The 22,553-nt window shown below is 36.4% G+C and overlaps 2 protein-coding genes across 2 annotated transcripts in view; one reads left to right on the forward strand and one right to left on the reverse strand.

Annotated features, from left to right (window-relative positions):
• The window catches only part of si:dkey-25o16.4, a 32,300-nt gene extending 15,166 nt beyond the window's left edge, over positions 1 to 17,134 (forward strand). Inside the window, exons 12-26 of the mRNA XM_690920.9 lie at positions 684 to 777; positions 854 to 1,001; positions 2,820 to 2,870; positions 2,975 to 3,149; positions 3,248 to 3,381; positions 3,479 to 3,647; positions 8,600 to 8,723; positions 9,078 to 9,164; positions 13,191 to 13,317; positions 14,813 to 14,945; positions 15,049 to 15,129; positions 15,783 to 15,932; positions 16,279 to 16,353; positions 16,617 to 16,697; positions 16,798 to 17,134. Coding sequence (XP_696012.5) covers positions 684 to 777; positions 854 to 1,001; positions 2,820 to 2,870; positions 2,975 to 3,149; positions 3,248 to 3,381; positions 3,479 to 3,647; positions 8,600 to 8,723; positions 9,078 to 9,164; positions 13,191 to 13,317; positions 14,813 to 14,945; positions 15,049 to 15,129; positions 15,783 to 15,932; positions 16,279 to 16,353; positions 16,617 to 16,697; positions 16,798 to 16,869 — 1,701 coding nt within the window. The 3' untranslated portion in view covers positions 16,870 to 17,134. The remainder of the gene's footprint in view (positions 1 to 683; positions 778 to 853; positions 1,002 to 2,819; positions 2,871 to 2,974; positions 3,150 to 3,247; positions 3,382 to 3,478; positions 3,648 to 8,599; positions 8,724 to 9,077; positions 9,165 to 13,190; positions 13,318 to 14,812; positions 14,946 to 15,048; positions 15,130 to 15,782; positions 15,933 to 16,278; positions 16,354 to 16,616; positions 16,698 to 16,797) is intronic.
• An 861-nt stretch (positions 17,135 to 17,995) lies between these two features.
• Positions 17,996 to 21,720, reverse strand: foxe1 (forkhead box E1). The gene has a single exon (XM_005159910.6). It carries the CDS (start codon positions 19,625 to 19,627, stop codon positions 18,563 to 18,565), a length of 1,065 nt encoding a protein of 354 aa, XP_005159967.2. The 5' UTR covers positions 19,628 to 21,720; the 3' UTR covers positions 17,996 to 18,562.
• Positions 21,721 to 22,553: the final 833 nt, after the last annotated feature.

The following is a 22,553-nucleotide window of genomic DNA, read 5'->3' on the forward strand; positions in this document are numbered from 1 at the left end:
TTAATACTAAAATAGCACTAAATTATAAAGATACGTTTCATGTTAAAAAAAAAACTTGAATTTCAAAACATTAAGTAGTTTAAACTGGGTTTGCATATATTTGTTTTAGCCGTCCAGACAGACGCTTTTTTACAATTACAGCTAAATTGACTTGTTTTATTTGTTTGTCTAAAACTCTCAGTAAAATGCTTTTGCTAATTATAATATCAAAAATATTCATAGCATACTTTTTTAATCTTCTTCTAAAAACTTTGTTACACCTGGCTCAGGAATGTAACATAATAAGGGAGACGACAAGGAGAAGTATAATCAAAAATAAGATTTATTTAACTCACTTTAAATTATATAATCAAAATATCAGAATCAGTATGTTCAATCAGTGTGAAATGTAAGTGTATGGATGCGGTAAATGTTGTCAGTGATAGTGTATGGATGCGAAACAAAGCATAATGCCCAAATAGGAGCGTGGCTCTGGCCAACTGCCAAGTGAATGGACAGCGGCCCCGACAAACACTCTGCCGGGGTTTAAATAAGGGCGCCGACCAGCATCAGGTGCGCTGAAGGCACGCCCCCAATCTAGAAATCAAAATCAACACACAGAAACACAACAACGCAGTCCTAACAACTTTTATTTAATTTAAATGCAGTCTCTCTTTTTAATTGCCCTTTCCATAAACTCCCAGATGGAAAATGAACTAGAGCACATGAGGTCAAGCTTGCAAGATGCCAGTCAGCAGATTTCAGACTTGAACATGCAGCAGACCATCATGACTTCAGGTGTGACACTGACTTACTTTTGACCCTGTGTAGTAAAAGGTGAGCATCTGCTTGACTCTGCTTTGTGTTTATTCAGAGATGTTAGTCCTAAGAGAGCAGCTGAATCAGGCAGAAGATGAGCGCTTTCTGCTGCAGAGGAGAAGCACTGAGCTCTCAGCCACAGTCACGTCCACACTGGCCTCTTACGCCTTCCTGGAACAGACCCTCGCCTCTGAGACCAGCAAGTATGTCAGCAAAAATCCACCTTTGGGAATATGGCATTTAAATGTATAATGATCTATATATGCTTAAGGACTTTTGATTTTAAATAAGCCAGTCAAGCCGCTTCTGGTGGGAATCTTTAGGAACTTCACAATCTAATCGAATCCGATTCTAGCGATTCCAAAACTATTTTTAATTTCAATTCTATTTTTTCTATTTATCCTGTTGCACATCTTTACAACTTTAAAGTTTCTTTGCATTTGTTAAAGAATTTGTTTAATTAAAAAGCCAGGTTACAAAGAGCAATTATGAAAACAAACATATTACATGAACAATGCATTTCATTTTCCAAATAAAAGGAGAGTATCCCATTTTTTTTATTTGTTTATAACATTAAGAAAATGTTAAAGATAAAAATTACACTTGAGGTCAAAATTATTAGCTCTTGTTAAATTATAATTCTTTTTCAAATATTTGCCATGTACTGTTTAGGAGAGGGGATATTTTTTTAACACATTTTAAGCATAATAGTTTTAATATCTAATTTATTTTTTTATTGCCGTGATGACTGTCAGTAAATAGTATTGTACTATTTTTATTGCAGGATACTACTATTTAGCTTAAAGCATTAAGCAAGCTTTAAAACAGTAATGCTGTATTAGTTTGCAACCTAGATCACTTTCATCTGCAACCTGTTGATTTGAAACACAAAACCTTTCATCTTATTTTACATTTGAGCAAATAAATGATTGCTTAAGTCTATTTAAAGGAATCTACTAAATTACGTTGTCGATGCTGCAAAAGGAATCTCAAAATTTAAAATAGTCACTATAAATACAACTATACAACAATTGATGGAGCTCCAGTTTAGACTTGTAACCATTAACTTTTGTTATTTATTGCAGATCAAGTTGACTTAAAGGAATATTTCACTCAAATAATGTATTCTCAAGTCACCCCCTTACACATTCACTCTTCATTTTATCATAAATGAAGAAATTTTAGATGAAATCCTAGAGTTCTCTGACTATAGAAAGAAATGGTCACATGATATTCAGAAGTCCAGAAAAGGAACCAAAAGTCTTGGAATTTTTGGAATATCATTCAATTTTAAAAGGTCCATTATTCTAGAAGTCGGGGAATTTTTATATAATTTTTTCAAAGTCATGCATTATCAGCATTTTTTATTATGTTGAAATTACATTTTAGTTTCAATTTTATGTACATTTTATGTCTCAAATCTTTTGTCATATTGAGTTTTTTTTTTTAGCTCCATTTTATTTAATTCACATTCATCAGCTGGCAGTCACTTTAGTCAAATGGAGTCACCAAACTGTACCTGTTAATTAAGGCTAACGTGTCTGGATAATATACATTTTAAGAGCTTTGGCTTTAAAATGACCAGACTGGGTGTTAATTAGACAACAAAAATGGAATGTTTGTAAAAGTACTATCAAGCTATCAAATACAGCAGAGGGACCAATTTGTAGTCATGCAAAGACACTTGGCATCTCTTTTTTTATTGTCATTCTCATAGTGGCTATCAAAATCCTGTTAAATATCATTCAAGCTAAAACCATTTTAATGTCATGCAATGAACAAAGGCCTGTTTTTTGTTTATTAAATGTCACTGAAATTGAGCTATTTAGTCAGGAAATAAGAAATTTGGCTTAGTAGGAACTCAAAACATTCCATGTGACATTCTGAGCTGTTCAGCTGTAATTATACAATGAAGAATGAAGAAAACTTGGATCAGATAGTTTCAGTGTGTAATATTAGCTGACAGTGATATGGTCAACAAAATATATAGTGAACTTCTAACTTGTAATTTTCTTCTCTAGGTTGCAGCAGTCAGTGTGTGATGCACAGCAAGCTACAGAGAGAGCCAACTGGTATATCTTGATATTTAAATGCTAGCACAAATATAATTGATTTATTTAAAAAAAAAAAAAAAAGGAACAAAAAAAAATGTTAATAAAATAAATGCTTTCGGCAGTCTTGAAGAAGCGCTGGAAACTTCTAGGAAACAGCTAGAGGAATTTGAGGAAGCACTGTTACAGAGAGACATCTTGATTAAAGAGCTCCAAACTGAAGCTGAGATTCACCGCCGTCAGCTCGGTCAGATGGATCAACTTCAGACTGAACTCTCCAGTGCCAAAGAAATGAGTGAAGTGAGGAGTTATTTATACATTGCATTTGTTAGTGTATATCCATAATACTTTTAACAATGCAATTCTGCCTACAGTATAAGAAATTTGTGTTCTGACAGTTCTTGCAGGCAGAAAATGAACTGGCTCGTGAACAGATGGAAGAAAGTGAGCGACTGCTGCGATGCCATTTACAGGGCCTTAGAGAGAGAAACCTGGAGTGTGAAGACCTCAAACTTGCACTGGAGCAGCTGCGGTAACGGCATATTCCTGTCTAACCACTGTTAAATTTTAAAGCAGTTATCTTAGAATTAATGCAAGCTTTTTTTTTTTGATGCCATCTCTCTTCTAAGGCTTGAGAAAGAGTCTCGACAGGAAGAGCTGGACACCACACGGGACAAAGCTCGGAGGATGTTGCTGGAACAGGGAGAGCAGATGGCTCAGGCGTGTAATGATGTCATGCTCCTAAACCACAGAGTTTGCAATCTCACAAACATCCTAAAGGAATCCCTAACCTCCAAGGTCTCTATTTTCAACTTTTACCTACTTTTAAATGACTCAAAGGCAGACTTTTCCTGGTTAAATAGAGTTGTGGCTGCACTTATGTTAACAAATGCCAAAGGATAGAAATTTAATTCCAGCATCAATTTGTGTAAAATAATAGTGAATGTGAGTGCAGCATTGTTAGTTTATTTATTATTTATTAAAAGGTTATTTTACCCGAAAAAAAAAATTACTCCGGTTGTGCCTTGAGAACTGTTCATAAATTAAAGATATTTTTGACCCTGTTTCTGGAAATCTATCTTCCTGCGTAGTTGAACTTCAACACTTATCAAACACAACTAAACCAACTAAGTGGGATTTGAAGAAGAATTTGATAATTAAAACAGGCGTTTGATCAAGGTTGTTGCTGATTTCTGCAGGTAAGTAGATCTCCAGAAGCAGGGTTTGGGCACTCGATTTAGATCATAGGTTTCAAATGTGATTCCTGGAGGGCTGCAACTCCACACAGTTGTGCTTCAAACCCTAATCAAACAAAGCTGATCCAACTAGTCAAGGTGTGCAAGACTATTATGGACTATCAAGCAGGTGCGAGTTAAAGGTGGTTGAAGCTAAACTATGCAGAGCTGCGGCTCTCTAAGAATTGAGTTTGAGACCACTGACCTTGATGTTATCGAAGAGCTCTCTTATCTTCCGTGGACTGCAACAATCCCGAGATGTTCACTTTAGAGAAAAGGAATCAAAATTGTTAAAAGACACATAGTTTACCCCTTTAAGATTTAATATTATAGTTTTTTTAAATGTGCTAGTTTAGGTTCAGTTGAAACTACAGTTCAGATGTCTTTATAATGTGTTAAAAAGTGTTATTTTGGGGGCGTGTACACAGCTCGCTGTTTTAGGGGTATGTTGCTTCACATGAAAATTAGTTTCAAGTTCCCGCCCATGTAACAAGGGGGCGGAGAAAAGAGCTCCCCCACTCTGTGTTTGGCAACAGACTGACAGGCAGTGTTTGTACCCTGATAGAAACCCATGTTTAGAATTCTAAAATGCATGGCGCTACGCTGCGCATCGCCGAGCGGCGCTTCTGGTGTGCGACCTGCAGGCAAGTTCGTTATTTTATTTCCTATGGAGAGACACTCACGTGAGGCAATGAGCTCGCACTTTCCAGCTGCACCTAGTTAAGATCACAGGCAGCTTCTGTGACCGTGAGAAATACAAACGGCTGAAGTTTAAGGTAGACGCAATGAAAAGTACACGTTTGCAAACCTACCTACAAACAAACAAAATAACAAACAATGATTCCGATGAGAGTGATCATGTAATGAATGTTGATCTTGTGTTGAGCCCACTGAGCCTTGCATCTAAAATAGAGCAAGGGTGTTCCTTTAGTGACATCGTTATCACGTCCACCATCGAAAATGGTGGACGTGAAACGACAAACTGAGGATATGGTGATGCGCCTGTCAATCAATATTGGTGGGCGGGGGGACCGCACTCCTATGTCAAGTTGCGGTCAATCTAAAAACCGCTTAAATTGGTCCACAGTTTTTATGTTAAGTTAAAAAAAAAAAAAAAAGGACTGGGTGTGTTTATATCACCCCAATATGATGGTCTATACCAGGGGTCAACAACCCTGTTCCTGGAGAGTTACCTTCCTGCACATTTCAGTTGCAACCCTGACCAAACACACCTGTTTGTTATTATCAAGTGCTGCTTTAGGTACTATTAATTGGTTCAGGTGTGTTTGATCAGGGTTGGGACTGAATTCTGCAGGAAGGTAGCTCTCCAGGAACAGGGTTGGTGACCCCTGGTCTATACACTATACTTACACACATGTCTGTCCAAACAGCTTGAAAAGAGATTTTTCACCATAGGTGCCCTTTAAAATATTCCATGGGGCTTCAGTTTTTCAACTGTAATCTAATCTCACAAAGCTTCAAGTGCAAATGTCTTCCTCGTTAGACTAGGGTGCGCATACACTACAGGCATTACAACACTTGATTGTCATGCTGTTGACTCAAATGGCAATACATTATATTGCCTGTAATAAACGTGCACCCTGACCATTTTGGTGCACAAAAATGTTCTTGATGCTTTGTAGAATTATAATTGAACCACTGACATCACATGGTTGACCATTGCAGTCTATGGAGAGTGAGAGAGCTGAAATATTTTTATTTGTGAAGATAATTTCTCTAGATAATTCTCTACTCTAGATTACAAAGTCGATTTGCTAATCTCTGGGTCTGGCATGAGCACTTTTATCTCAGCTTAACATAAATCATTGAACTGGATTAGACCAGGGATGGGTAGCTTCAGTCCTGGAGGGCCACTCTCCTGTGTATTTTAGCTTCAACCCTAATCAAACACACCTGCTTGTAGCTAGTCAAAGATATTTACGTTAGATGTTGCCCACCCTGTTTTTGTCTATTGGAAGTAATGCGTCAATAAAGCCGCCATTTTTGTACAGGATAGCGCTCCTTTAAAATGAATGTGGGACCAAGGTGCAGTGGAGGACTGGCCATGCAGAGCTTGAGATATATACACATGTATACATGTATCTGTGATCAGTATGCAAATATTTTTTTTAAATTACGAAAATTATAATTTTACATTATCACTTTTCCACATCGATAGATAAGTGACCACACCGGTATTGCCGACAAAGAGCATGTGTTTGTGTGTATGGAAATGTATTATCCTCCCTCCCTCCTAAATTTGATCTAATCCGTGTCCTGAAACACACCCCCTCTTCTACTTTCACTTCTAATTCTAACGGAGGGAGCATTTTGTTTGTGAATTAATTTCCCTTAACGACTTGTTTACTTAGCCAACAATAATACAAATTTCTAGCACCGCAGCTTCTTGTTGCCATATTTCATTTACATTGTTTGCTGCTTTTATGAAAAAAAAAAAAAAACTAGCATAAGCCTACTATTTAGTACGAGTTTGGTGCTACTCTGCCTTATGGTGAATGCAGTAAGTGACTGTATTACTATCAGTAACGTTACTTGTTTAGCACAAACGTTCGAAACATACACAAACGTAAAAAAATGAAATCTTACCTATAAAATGTTATGCCTCTGTGCTTTGTTTTCTTTGATTGCTCGTTACTACACCTGTACACAGCGCCAAAGTTCAGCATCTTTGAAATGGCATTGAATGACATTTGTCCTGGGACCACTGTACAAATGTGGCGGCTCTATTGACGCATGCTCAGGTATGCGATATCTAGTTTATATATATTTATTGTAACAAGTAATCTTAAGGACACTGATTAGCTTGTTTAGATGTGTTTGATTAGTGTTGGGGCAAAACTCTGCTGGACAGTGCCCCTGCATGACCAAAGTTGCCCATCCCTGTATTAGACCATTAGCATCTCACTCAACTTTCAAAAACGAGTATTAATAATTTTCCTATTTAAAGTTCAACACTTCCGTAGCTACAAACTTCTGTTTTATATTATTATGCAAAAAATGAATATTCTAGTGTTTGTCAAAAATAGTCAAATATAGTTTAATTTAGAGTAACTTAATGACTACTAGCAGGGTCCCCGCGGGGTCTTAAAGTCTTAAAGTCTAAAATTTAAAAATCGAAATTTAAGGCTTTAAAAAGCCTTAAATTCGCTGTTCTAGCTCTTAAATATTTTGCACAGGTCTTATTTTTGCGATGTTCATGTAACACTCATCTAATGCTCATTGAAATTCTTTTTTGTTGTTGTTGCTAGGTTTTTAGGGTGTTGTAGTTCTTTATTTCACTAGTCCAATAGGCCTTCACAAAATAGCGATCGGGACCGGAAGTAGGGAAAACTTTGTTCCGGTAGAAGCAAAGTGCAATCGCGGAGACGAGTAATCAATCTTGTAGTGTACCTTTTGTACTAATTCGAAAAAGAAACATCCTTATATGTGGTTTAATAGATTTTCCAGTGATTAAACTATTAAGATGCGTTGGATTTGGGGTATTCGGAGAGATGAGGGGAATTAACTGTGAGGAAAGGCAGCACTTAAAAACATCTTCAATGATAATGATTCTCTTTTTATTCGTCTGATTTTACTGTCGGTTTTTTTTGACTGCCCCCTGTCATTTAAAAAAATATCTCAATGGTGAACGTGTCAAGTATAAAAGCCTCATCCGTTTTGTAAGGTGTGCGATGCGGTGCCAGGCGAAAGTATAAATTAGCGTTATGTTTTTTTTTTTCTGTAGCTCATTGGTGCATCTAATTTGTCTTTAGTACTGTTCAATTTAAATAAAAAAATTTTACCCCTAATTTTGTGCTTTTATGTTTTTTCTCGTGTGTTTTTGATATTGCGATATAGGTCTTAAATGTAATACCTAATGGTCTTAAAAAGGTCGTAAAAAGTCTTACATTTGACATCATGTTATCTGCAGAGACCCTGTCTAGGAATCTTCAAATTTGTGCTTAAATTTCACCTAGAGGCCTTTGTTGGTAAAGCAGCTCACAAAAACCTCGTTCTTTTATGATATCAGTTTCTAATTTGTTGCACACTTCTTAAGACCCCAAGAGTTTTAGGGTGAACTTGCTTGTGTCTTAATGAAATATTGTGTTACATTGCAATAATTTTTATTACAGTAGACATATATGCATATTAGCTTTTTTTTTTTTTTTTTTTTTTGATATTTAAATTTTTAAGCTGCAGACACCTGTACAAAAAAACATCCGTCTCTTTTTTTATTATGCAGCTCGATCACCAATAGCTTTCTGTCAGTCTAATTTTATTTACAGAAAATGTTTAATCAATGATATATTTGAAAATATTAGTTCTCTAGTCTAGGGCGTGCCTCACTTCTGTGCTGGTTGGATGTAAAAGTATTATTTACAAAAATGTAATTTACTCCTGTAAAATTTTAATGACTTTTTAAAAATTACTATTAAAATTTTACAAAAATACTTGTTCACACAACTTTTTTTTTTTGTCTGAACTAACATTTTGTTGCCATCTTTCACTGGTCAGGAGTCAAAGTCCTCTGAAAACACTCTGCAAACTCATCGACATCCCTCCAGCTCTTTTGTGGATTCTATTATGGTGGCTATTATGAAGACACAAGAACCTGAAACAGAGACTTCAGAGGATTCAGGTGTGTTAATATTCCATACTTTGTGTCAATTTGGCAAGTGCTACTAATACAGGGACATTTGATTATCTTATTAGCGATTCTGACTATAGCTGCTACTGTAAACAAATGCAAACTAAATAACAGGTTAAAAATGCTTTTTGTCTTGTCCAATAATCACAAACATAAAAGGTGTGTGAATACTGTTGTCAATCAAAAGTACACCTAAGACCTATGAATGTGTATTCATAGAAATAGTTTTGTTCTATGTCAGTATTGTGTATATTATAGGGTTGAAGCACTTTTCCATCAAGAGGTAACTTAATTAATATATCATCATTACTGTTCGACTCGTTTATGTTTTCTGATGTTTTGCAGAGGAGAGGGAAGAGCCACAAGACTGTATTGGCAGCGAAACCAGCGCTTTTACCCGAATACTGCAAACTACACAGACTGAAGTAAAAGGTATGTTTATTACCAGCTAATAATGCATTTAGATATCCGATATCACATTGTGTTTTTGTCCTCAACTGCTAGTACCTAGAGTTAAACTAAGACTGTGTTGCTATTAGGTGTGCCACAGTACTCTGTATAATATTGAAGCATTCAGTATGACTTTCACGGTTCAACATACATATGGATATTGCAGCTTTTTCGGTTTTGTATAAAAAATTTAAAATGAATATTTTGCATTTCCCCCATTTCTTTAATTAATCTCTGAGCTGGCTCTGTTCATGAAAGAATGTGTGTCCATGCGCAGAAACTATGCTCCCCGTGAGTAAATGTGTTACTGAGAACCAAAGTAAGAGACGTTTTCACATGAAAATTAAAGTGATGTAAGCCACTGTCTTACAGAGAGATTGCAATACGTTTCTAAATTATAGTAGATTACTACCTAATTTTTAATAACAAATTTATTTTGCTTTGCCATGATGACAATACATGCTATTTCATTAGTTATTTTGCAAGATACTAGTATTTAGCTTAAAGTGGCATTTTAAAGGGCCTTTTTCATAATTAAAGATAAGTCTCCAGAATCTGTTAAAGGGTCACGAAACACCAAAACACATTTTTGAGCTGTTGACAGTCATATATGTGTCCCATGCTGCTAAAAACACTATTTGGACACATATTTCTCAAAAAAAGTGAAAATTGGTTGTTTTTGCGTTATTTCGAGCAAATTTAATCTTCCGGTTTGAAATGAATTTTTGAAGCTGTATCACGCCGATTAGATCTTTGCGTGTATTCCAGTATAGAGAGTGGATGTCTGTACCTGCGAGTACATCGTGACGTTTCGGAGTGTGTAGCATTAATACATGAGAAAGACTTGGTTCAAACTAATCAGCGTGCTCTATTGTGTATGAGGTGCAACTTCATTAATATGCATGATAGCTTCGAAGACCTTTTTACCTGTTACAGTGTTCAGACGGCAGATTTTGGCCACATTGTGTTGCCAAAACAAGTGGAAGAAGAATTGTTTAAAGATGTGGGTCGTCAGTGTTACATTTATAAATGTGCTGCAACAAAGGTTTTGTTTTCATTTCCCGCTATGAGAGCACAGCTGGACTCACGTGTGGATTACAGTGCACACGACACGCTGCAGAAATGCGTTTGTAAATAACATTTTTACCCAAGATCTTTTTACATCTGAAAATGGTGAAATCCGCATTTGCCACTTATTTCCTTGTAAAAAAGACGTGGTTCCAGTTGGTGTTGATTGTCCTGTCTCTACAGATTTGGTAAATGAGCGATCAGTGGCCTTTGTTTGTTTATTTAAATGGCAAAGTTAGTTTGCATCATCGGTAGTATTCCTTTAGTGTTTATCAAACTATTATGTCGTGTAAAATTTTCACCGCATTTTGTAACAGGATAGTCTATACAAACACTGCTTTCTGATGATACCTACTGAGTTTTTCTCCCATTTGCCGTGTAGTATCAAACATTCCATTGAAGCTACACTCTTCCAGCAGTTTGTCACAGGGGGCATGCATGAATGAATGAGTGATGTCTATGTTAACACAGTCACTGTCTTCCTTTCCTTGCGTCTGTGTTTGTTTTGCCTCTGAAAATCAGCGCTTGCCAATTTTTATCCAAAACCTTCCCTCTTTCTCTCCCCTGACACTCCCACCTAAACAGAGCTTGACACACCCACTTTCCTGACTTTTTCCAAACTAGAAGTGTGAAAACACCCTGCTTAAACAGTGGGTTTTCGTGGCCCTTTAAGTTGCAGCTCAAATTACCCATCAGATTTTTTATTATACCTTTCAAAAGTTAGTAATTTTCTGCTCTGAACACAATGTAGCTGTTTTTGTTGCCTGTGCCTTTAATGCCGACTCTCCCCGCCCACCGTTCCCATGTGCCTGTCAGAGTGTGCCTCAATCTCCACCCTGGCTGCGATTGAACCAGTACAGTGACAGACATGAAGGAAGCATATCTCACGTAACGTTTGTTAGAAATACTACAGTAAGAACTTAACCAATGAAACTTTCCCGTGTTGTGGAGTTAATGAGTCAATGAGAATGATGAGTGACACACAATGTCGCTACAAAGTTCACACACACACACACACACATAGCGGACACACACACACACAGCGGACACACCAATGACTGTAAAAAATATGGACGACGCGACAGCCCTTTTTCCCATTGAACGCCTTGAGGGCAAAACGCCTGCTTGACGGGCACAAACTGTCGCAAAAGACTGCTGAAATTGGAGCCAGACATGCGCAGAAGGACTGTCTGATGGAGCCAGAGGAGGAGCCGCGAAAATGAGCAGAGTCGAGCTTCCTATCAAACGCTTTATGTAAAATCAACCCCGCCCCCCGAACTTCTCAGCATGCGTTTGCTGTCATATCAACACAAATGGATGTAATAACGTTAACAAATATGAAGGTTTTATATATTCAATCGCGCCAGCTCCAGGCCGCAGCGCACAACTTACTCGCGGCGTCGCGGGCTGATTCCGGCTCGCATGCGGCAGCGCCTGCTCGCTCGCCGCCGCATCTGGCTCGATTGACTCGGACTGGAATCGGGCAGTGAGTCCAGGCATCCAGAGTAGGTCCAGCAGAGGTAACATTAGTCAGTCTGAGCTCTAAGAGATAAGTCTCCGGCAGGCGAGAATCTAGCCGGAACTGTGTTTTGCTATCTGGGTGGCTAGGCGTGTATCAGCAAACTAATAAAGCCCGAAAAAAGCCCTGAACTTAGCGAATAAACAGTGTTCCACCAGGATCATGTATGTCAGAAACTATAGTTTACTGCTGAACTCATTTTGTCATGGTAAAATAACACAGAAATCGAATAATAACATTTCAGTCTACTTCAGTCTCCTGCCGAAGCTCAGACGCCGCGCTTTGAGAAACTGTCAATCACAGCTGTCAATCACGATGACACGCCCAGCATTAAATTACTGCTAAAAACAAGCTGTTTACAAAAATGAAGATCTGCACCTATTTCAGCACAATAACCAGTGCCTTAATCGACCAGAACTATCTTTCGGGACATTTTATTGCAAGTGTAATATTTTTTTTTATTTGGGCTCAAGTCTCCTTCATTAACACGGAGGAGGCGGGCTTTATGACTTGTACTGCAGCCAGCCCCCAGGGGGCGATCTAACGGCCGAAACCTTCACTCAAACGTAGGCTTGCGGCACACTTGGGACACACACACACACACACACACAGTGCATGCGTGTGACAGATGCACATCCACTGCTGTATGAATATTCGCTATGTTAATGTACAAAATAAACCTGATTTATCATCCACAAACTGGGATTGAAGTGTTTTCTTTTATAATTGTACTGACATGCAGCTGTGGTGATAAAGTAAAGATGGTAAAACTACTGTAATTCATTACAAACATGCACATTTAAAATATGCTTAAACTCATTCTTGATCACATTTGATGATGATTGATGATCACAGAGAACTCAACAGATCTTTTAATCCCAGTTGCTATGCGCACATCCTGTTTTGTTGATATTAAGACACATTAATACACATCTACTAAATTTGGTGGGTGGGGAAACCACACTCCTACGTCACGTTGCAGTGGGCCTCAAAATGGGAGTAATTTGGATAATATTTTAACGTCAGGAAACTAAAAAAAAAGAGACTTATTGTGTTTGTCTCTCCAATATGACTGTAGACACACTATACCTACACACAGTCCTGCCCAAACAGAAGATGATTTTCATCATAGGTGTCATTTAGGGCTTAACTAGGTCATTTACCTTGGATAGGAAAGGTAGGTTAACAAGGCAAGTTCTTGGATAACTCTGGTTTGTTCAAAGGACAATCAAAACAATCTTAAGGGTGCATTTGAAAATTTGAAAAGAAAAACTATTTCACAGGAGGGTTTATAATTATGGCCTCAACTGTATATGTAGTTAAAAGAACATTTTGCTTTTTTAGCACTGGTCTAGATACAATATTCTAGAATAATAGTGTATGAATAAAATGGATATGTAACTGTTCTGATGTTTTCTCAGAGGTGAGACGGAGCCATATGCTGGAGCTGTTGTCTGATTTGGGTGAGTCCATCTCAGATCTTCTATTGAACTTAGACCAACTGAGAGTTCAGAAGGACATGGAGCAGCAGACTCTGAAGCAGACCATGTAAGTCTCAAATTCGTTTACTACTTGGTTAATGCAAATAGGAGAAAGGCTGGGGTTTGAATTTGAGTTGTGGTATATGTGGCTTGCCTTAAATGCATAAGTGCATATAATAATAATAATAATAAACAGCGGGTAAAATAAGTATTAAACACATGGTTTTTCCTGGTTATTGTATTTCTAAAGGAGCTGTTAACATAACCCAAACATACAAATAAACAGAAACAAAAGAAAATCTGATAAAATAGTTGCATGTAATAACAATGGAATGGCACAAGGAGAATTAAATGTATTTAATACTTTATATGAAATAATGTTTCTTGGGGTCTCTTCTATGAAATCTAATCTTCAGTTCTAATTTTCTGTGGGATTCAAGTGAGGTGATTGTCTTGCTGAAATGTCCGCCCTGGTTTCATCTTCATCATGATCCTGGTTATTTAAACACTAAAGAAGTTAATATTAATCTACAGTGATGAGGTGCAGGGTTGGTTACTGCTAAGAGATTTCAGCTGCTCTCTGGGCTTTTACCACTTCCCTTTCTTTAGCTTAAAACTTTTCCATGTGTCATTCAGTTTACTACACTTAATTTTTAAACAAATTAATTTAGATTTCTTTGAATGTATGGATTATTTTGGTTGTTACAGACGTCTGCAGAAAATGTCAAGTAAACCGCACCTTAAGAACTTTGTTTTCTGAGAAAAATGGTGATGTGTTTAATGCTTATTTTACTCGCTGTATATTGTAAACATTGCATGACTTTTTCTTCTGTGCAACACAAAAAAATAAATGTTTTGGAGAACACTTAACCAAACAACAGTCATGTCCACTGAAAAAACGTCTTCTTTCATGTTCCACAGAAGAGTAATAAAAATTGCGAGTGATCAAATGGTGTATTTTTGTCCAGTGTTTCTTATGTAATGTAAAATGTGGCACAAGTCAAAATGACATGAGTTAAGTTTAAATTGTAGCTGAACTGGTCATACCTGAACATCAGAGTGCTGCATCTCTCTTTTTTTTTCAAAATTTTGGATTTTGCTTCCTTGTATTTTGTGCCAAGTTTTAGTGCGTCTGCCTGCATTGATTTTTTTTTTGTTTATTAATTTTTTTTATTAATTAAATAATTTACTAAAATATTAAGGGTTGATTTTTTTTTTTTTTTTTTTTTTTTTTTTTTTTTTTTGTGGAGGGATTGGTGTGCAAATTGGCCATTTCTACTTTCTATTTAGCAGAAATATTTAGTTTTTTTGCTGTTAATAAAATTAATTTATTAATATTCAAATATTTATTGTTGAACATGCATGTTAATGCAGCAGAGAAAGGGGAATGCTGTCATTTTTATCTCAAAACCACACTTGTCAGTTTTATTTGTATAATATTATCAATTTAATACATATTTTGCTTTTATATAAGAAACAATGAAGCATTCCTGATAAACCATATATATATATATATATATATATATATATATATATATATATATATATGTATGTTGTTTCAGATGTGGCCTGCAGGAGGCGATGCAGGAAGCATCTCAGACACACACCCTGGAGGTCTCGCAGCTGCGGCAGACTGTGGACAGACTGCAGGCTCAGGTGGACAAAGATGCTTTGGTCCTGCAGCAAAAAGCTCAGGTACTGTTTAAAAGCTTATTCATACATGCTTTGAAGATTTAGAGCGTCAAAAGATGAATTATACGATTACATGATTCATATGTATGTCTTGGCATTTTTAAAGGATGAAAGAAACCTGAGGAAACTCTGCAGTGAGATGGAGGAGAATATGGAAGCGGCACACAAATACAAAGCAGAGAATAATGTATGTATTAATTGAGGGTACATTTACTGACTACTGACATCATGAAATCTCTATTGCCACTTACATAGTTGAAGTCAAAATTATTAACTCCCCTTTTAATTTTTTTTCTTTTTAAATATTTGCCAAAGGATGTTTAACAGAGCAAGGACATTTTCACAGTATGTCTCATAATATTGTTTCTTCTGAAGAGTTTTATTTGTTTTAATTCGGCTAGAATTAATTTTTTTATAAACATTTTATGGTCAATATTATTAGCCCCTTTGAGCTATATTTTTTCTAATTGTTTGCAGAACAAACCATCAATATACAATAACTTGCCTAATTACCGTATCCTGCCTAGTTAACCAAATTAACCTATTTAAGCCTTTAAATGTCTCTTTAAGCTGTATTGAATTTTTTTTAAAAATATCTAGTAAATATATGTAGTCATCGTGGCAAAGTTAAAATAAATCAGTTATTAGAAAAGACTTATTAAAACCATTATGTTTAGTAATGTGTTAAAAAAGTCTTCTTTCTGTTAAACAGAAAATGGGGGAAAAATAAACAGGGGGGCTGATAAATCTGACCTCAGCTATAAATGATTGATGGATAAAATGGTGTGGTCTTGTTAGCGTTGTGTAGTGATTAGCCTGTACTTTGTTTGTGTGGAACAGGAGTTGCGTCGAGAAGTTGCTGATTTGCGTCGGCTGGTGCAGCAGACACAGGTGGAGGTTCAGGCCTTAAGGGAGGAGCTTGACCAGTCGGGCGTCCAATCAGCAGCCAGTGCCAAAACCTTAGATGAAAGAATCAGACTTCTCCGAGAGGTAATGTAGTTCATCCAGATTTTTTTTCAGTGAGTACTATGAGCCATTAAATATTTAAATATTTATTCTATTTTACCCCCAACTCTCTACAACCTAGTTTGTCATGCATTCTAACATGACTATTTAATTCAACGTCATTATGAGACTTCCAGTAAGATGGCAGTGTTTCTGCTTTCAATTAGATCAGTCAAAAATTGAAAGTATTACTCAATGTCATTATAATATAAAAAATTACAGTGATTAAATTGTAAATAGTTAAATTGTATGTAGTTCCTATTTAGAATTGACACGGACTCATTTTGTAAATGTTAACTAATATGAATACCTGCACACATTGTGCTCTTAGGTTGAGAAGCTCAAAGCAAATTTAATGGAAACTGAGGAAAATCGTGCTAAGGTCTTGGAGAGGGCGAAAAGACATGTAAGTCTTATCTGTTTATTGTTCTTTATAATATTTTATTATTTTAGAGATTCATTGATATTCTATTGCATGTGGTGTAGCAGTACAGAATAGGTATGCATCGTCTTGGTAGAACTGGTCAAATAATTCAGTAAATGCTTTTTGCTTAAGTATGATCAGACAAAATTTCACATGTTCTTTAAGTACAATACTAAATGTGCATTTAATGTTAATATCTTTTTGATGTCATTTGGATTTTGGATTATTGTATTGTGATTCTGTAGCAAAGGGTCCATGCCATGAACCAGAGTAAAATGGAGCGAGAACTACATCTGCTTGACGACATGATTGAAACTGTCAGACAGGTCAGAGGAAAAATCTAAATTGTATACTGTACATATTTGAGAAAAAAAAAACATTATTTACACCATTTACTTTTATTTATTTATCTTTTTGTATTCACAGACATTGTCCTCTATACCCGATCTGGTCAAGAGCTGTCCTGAATTACAAAAGCTTGCAGAATTTCTTGGATAAGTTGGCGAAAGTTAAAAAATGTGTTAGTTGAATTTTTTAAAAGTAATACATTATCAGTAAACCATTTAAACTAAATAAAATTCTTTAGACATTATTTCTAGAGAAGTGTTGGCCAATCAGCTGACTTTGTAAGATTGATTTTAATGTTGAATTAGTGTATTGACACAATCTGTTCAAAAACGTCATCATCTTAATTTAAATTCTGTACCTGTGTTTTAAACTATTAGAATTGTTACCATTAACAAATAAATAAATTTAACAGAAATTCCCGACTGAATGCTTTTTGTTTGGTTTTGTTTGTTTACTCATAGTTTGAATCCTACATATAAAGGCTGATTGATGAGCAGATAGTCCAGTAATTAATCACAGTTACTGTAATCATGCCAGTGCTTGTAAAAACCTGATGATGGTTGTGATGTTTTAATCCACCCCATTCAAGCACAATGTTCAATGATGGTGTTCTTCTGCTTCACTGATACTCAATACCTCCGTCTCTACTTTTGCCTGTCATTTCAAACCTACGCAGATGACTGCTAAAATTTCCCTTCTCGCATGATTAAGACTTTTACCTTTGCTTTTTTTGTTGGATGGGTACAAATTGTTGACACAGGGACTAATTCAATGGATAAAAATGGCATGTTAAAAAATGTCAAGTTAATCTTAGCGAAAATACTGGCAACTTCATGAGCTTGTTAAAAACTTACACTAATCTGATATTTGAGTTTTGAGACCAAAAAATTTCAATTTTAAGTGTAATTTGGTTAATATTTGTGGAGTGTTTTAAATACTGAAGGAGCTTTATATATTTTTTTAACATAATAGTTACTGATTGTTCGGTAAAGTGACAATAGTTCAATAGTATTTTTTTGTGCACTTACTCTGACCACATATGTAAATATGTGCAGTCTAGCAACAGCAGCAATACTCTTATCTGTTTCTCACCGGATGCTGTAAGTTTATTTTTAAACTTTTATTTGGTGCAATAATTTAAATACTTTTTTTTTTCTTTTTAAATACTTTTTATTATTTAAAACAATATAATATGTGGTGGTGCATTTTAGTTATACCTGGGGGGAAATGTTATTTGCCATGTCCACTCTTAGAAATAAATGACAAATTCTGTATGTTTACTTTAGCTGACTGGTTTAATTTTTAGTATGTGATTTTCTTGCTTTAGAGCCTGTTGTGGAGGTCTGTATATAGTGAGTATCAGATAGAAATGGTGAATATGATTTACATTTTCTTTAAAAGATGCTGCAACAGCCTTTTGTGTAAAAAAAAAAAGAAGTCATTGAATTAAATAAATATAATTCAATGAAAAGTAAATGAAAGAAACATATTTTTTTTACCATAGATGGCAATTATAAGAAAAGCATATACAAAGCACACAAACATGTTTAACTCAAATGATAAAAAAAATCAAAGACCTCACTAAAAAGAGGTTTGATCTTTGTAAACATTTTTCACTTTGAAAAATGCACTTTGTGCTTTTTTTGTTTGTTTTTACAACGTTGTAATAGGAAAGATCTGTACGTGTAAATTGAGATCTTACTCTATTAATACAATCACAATAAGACAATTTAAATATCACAGTTTTTTTCACAACGCATTTCATATTTGCTAAAAAATGTTCCCTTAAATGTTCCTGTGCCAGCGGTTCTTGCTATGAAAAAAAAGTCATCCGTGACCTTTGTTAGGTGGCAGACACAAACCTGTCCATATTACCCGAGTAAGCCGGATGCCTGATATAGGCTCCTGAGCTTCCTACCGCACCAGAGTTATTGTACTGAACAAAAGAGCCCAGCTGTGCAGGAGAGGTTCTGCCATAAGGGTCCCCGACAGCATCACCAGCAATGGGAGACAAGCTGGAGATGGCCATCCTCCCTGCTGGCCCATAATGCTGAGTGCTGGCTTGTGGATATGAAACCTGAGTTTGTCCATGTCCTGGGCCAGAGTAGGCAAAGGCCATGTTGTTTGAGGAGCTAGAATAGCACGAGAGCACAGTCTCCCCGTTGCAGGACTGATGCTGGAAGCCCGGTCCTCCCAAACTGCAGGAGCCACTTTCAGGACTGAAACTGCGACAGGACTGCTGTGGGATCATCTCTGCGTTTTGACCCATCCGGTTTGGTGACCCAATGAGAGAATTGATTCTGAAGACCCTTGACTGACCCGCTGTGAAGTTTGGAGAGGAGGACTGGTAGTAAGCAGAAGGAAGCTGTTGTGCGTATGGCGGACTCACAGCCATGTTGGAGTAGACGGAGTTGGCGTAGGCTGAGCGCGCAATCTGGACCGGTGAGAAAACGGGAGATTCGTGCACATACGATGAATATGTAGTGAAGTCGCTGCGCTTGAACCGCTTTCGACGTCGTAGGAAGCTTCCACTTTCAAACATGTCTTCGGCATTAGGGTCAAGAGCCCAGTAGTTGCCTTTTCCGGGCCTACCGGGCTCTCGTGGGATCTTGATAAAGCAGTCGTTGAGTGTCAAATTATGGCGGATGGAGTTCTGCCATTTCTTGGAGTTGTCTCGATAGAAGGGAAACCTCTCGGTGATAAACTTGTAGATCCCTCCCAGAGTGAGTTTGCGGTCAGGCGAGTTAGCGATGGCCATGGAGATCAGAGCGATGTAGCTGTATGGTGGTTTGCCTCGCTGAAGGGGCCTCTTCCTCCGACGGCCTCTTTGCGGCTCTGCTCTCTGACTGTCATTCACTGGAAGAGTGGTTTCAGAGGGAGAATCACTCTCCACTTTAACCACAGGCATGACTCTAGTTAGAATCGCTCCCAAAGGTAGCACAGCTTGGAAATCACTATAGTCTGACTGTCACTGATTCGGTTCACCGGGTTCTTTGTCAGGAGCAGCAAATGGTCTTTGCTTGCTGAATGTATTCTGGTGAAAAAGTACCAGTCATAATGCAGACCTTAAAATCCCCAAGCAGAAAGATCAGTTCCTTTGATCTTCATCTGTATCGTTAAGTGTATCCTTACACCGCAGTGTCCTTAATTCAGAGGAGTTCATGCAAAACCAAGTGAACATAAAAAATGGAAGCACTCACATAAACAGCCTTTTTTGATAGTGGTCTTCGTAATGTGGAAGAGACAAGTGAGCAGTCAATAACTGGCTGTGCTGACCAAGGAACACACTACCTGAAGAGTTATTAGCCACACCTCTTCAAGCAGGTTATCTGTCACGAGGCTGAAAGCACATGCCTCTGCAGATTTGAATATCTTTAAACACACTCTCAATCGCTCACTTTTATTTACTTCAATTTGTGTGGAAACAATTACACTTAAAAAACTGAGCACTTTTAAATAACCAAGTATATTTTAGAGTAGCCTTTAGCAAACATTAAGTCACTTTTTAAACTAATTTCAATCAAAATTGGGTAAAATATGGCCTAACCCAATCAGTAGGTTAAATTTGGTCCTATACATCTGATAAAAAAACAGCAGCTGGTTTTGTCTATATTTTACCCTAAATTTGGTTGAAATAACCCAACATTATTAAGAGTACTGCACTTCCTGTTTTTGTTTATCCTGCAGATTTGTGCCTTATATCATATTACGTTTACCAAATGCACAGCTTGTTCTCTTTCGGGGAGCTATTTTATCTATTTTTTTTTTTTTTTTAGCTCTTCAGGTACTGATGGAAAACGAGCAGATTTATTTTTGTAGCAAGCAAAACAGATTGGGATTCATTTTGGCTAAAGTGGAGCATTATTGAGCTCTAATAGCCCTGATTAGTGGCAACACAAACTTCTGGCCTCCGCGGGTTATTTTTTTTTCCTCAATGCCGTGTCAGGCGGTTTCATCTGTGTGAGAAGATGTAAATATGTCTTTGTAAGCCACAGTCTGTGCCTCCCTCTGTTTTAACAACATGCAAATCTGGGTTACATTTTGGTGTGTGGGTATAGACAGGCCGATACCTCAGGCTGGTATCTGGTTTACATGTCAGGGAGATGTTTTTATTTAAGAGAATGTAAAAAAGCAATTTTTTCTACAACAAATCTATTTGAGTTTTTGTAGATTGTAGCTCTGTTTAAATACTCATTCTCACAATGAGGTCTTTGATTAAAGCAAATCATAAAATTATGTTCTTACAGGGATAGTCCACCCCTGTTTTTTAAAGAAATTCTACTAAAGATAACCGTTGACATCAATAGCTGGATAAAAAAAAATATTATGGAAGATAATGGCTGCCAGTTTCACACACTGTTTTTTCTCGCAGTTTTTAATAATAATAAAAAAAATGATTTGATTGAAATATTTTTATTTTAATAAAATAATTTTTAAAATATTATCGCTACTAAGACTTTTTGTTCAATAAACTACTAATTAGCTGCTTAATAATAGTTAGTAAGGTAGTTGGGTTTTGGTGTTGGGTAGGTATAGCGATGTAAAGTAATTTCATACTTTATAAGTGCTAAAAAAACGTTTAAATCTTAATAATAGGCTGGTAATAAGCCAGTAGTAAAGGGTGTGAATTGTTACATAAACTAAAGTGTCACTAAGTGGACTAAAGAATACTTTTTCCAACTCACTTCTAAACATAATAGTTTTAATAACTCATTTCTAATAACTCTTATCTTTGCCGTGATGACAGTAAATAATATTTGACTATGCATTTTTCGAGACACCTCTATAAAGCTTAATGCGAAATTTATAGCTTAACTAGGTTAATTAGGTTTACTAGGCAGGTTAGGGTAATTAGGCAAGTTATTATATAACAGTGGTTTGTTCTGTAGACTATCAGGTGAAAAAATTGGCTTCGAGGGGTTAATAATTTTGACCTTCAAATGTTTTTTAAAAAATTAAAAAATACTTTTATTCTATCCAAAATAAAACAAACAAGACTTCCTCCAGAAGAAAAAAAAATATTATAAGGCATACTGTGAAAATTTCCTTGCTCTGCTAAATATCATTTGGGAAATTTTTCAAAAAAATTAAAAAGGGGGCTTATTAATTCTGACTTCAACTGTATATTGTCTTCAGCAGTTTGCTTCATGCAAGTACTTAGCAAATACTCAGACAAAAGCTCTTATGTGCAAACCTGCACTTGAGGCCGACTGAGGGGTCTTGCGCTGAGAGGTTATGCTGAAAATGGGCTGTTTTTCGGACAGACGCCAAGACAACAAGCCTCTCTGTAAAGGTTAAACATCGCTTGAGCTTACAAAGAGATTCCTCACCTGTCATCCGAGGGTAATCTCTTGTGCTCGCTGGATTTATACAGGATATTTCCTAAGGGCTGCCCACCCTTGTGCAGTTGGCAGAAAAATGCTCTACAGGTGAGTCATAAAATGTTGCTCTGCCACATAGAGGGTTTTACATTTAAGTGAAAGTTTTCATGCTAGAACTGACGTCATTAGAGTTAATAAAAAGAAAGTAATAATATGATTTGTTTTGCCTCCCCCAGGACACTAATTAAAACAAAAAGCTAAAGAACATATACCAAACATTCTAATTCTACACAATGTTAAAACGATCAAATGCAATAGCTCTATGGGTTTAAATAATAATAATAAAATAACATTTACAAGACACTTACTAAAATTTTATTTAGCGTAACAACAGTTTACATCCAACAATTTTTTTTTCCGACTATAAAAAAGAGGTGGCTTTATGTACTTAATATTTTATGAGGTATTGAGAACAGGTTATAAATATGATATTTATTATCGATTTATGTTGTT

The sequence above is a fragment of the Danio rerio genome, chromosome 1 (assembly GCF_049306965.1).
Source record: "Danio rerio strain Tuebingen ecotype United States chromosome 1, GRCz12tu, whole genome shotgun sequence".
NCBI lineage: Eukaryota > Metazoa > Chordata > Actinopteri > Cypriniformes > Danionidae > Danio > Danio rerio.

Coding starts and splice junctions, on each gene's coding strand:
- foxe1 (XM_005159910.6), bottom strand. CDS start 19,627: ATGCCTGTGGTTAAAGTGGAGAGTGATTCTCCCTCTGAAACCACTCTT.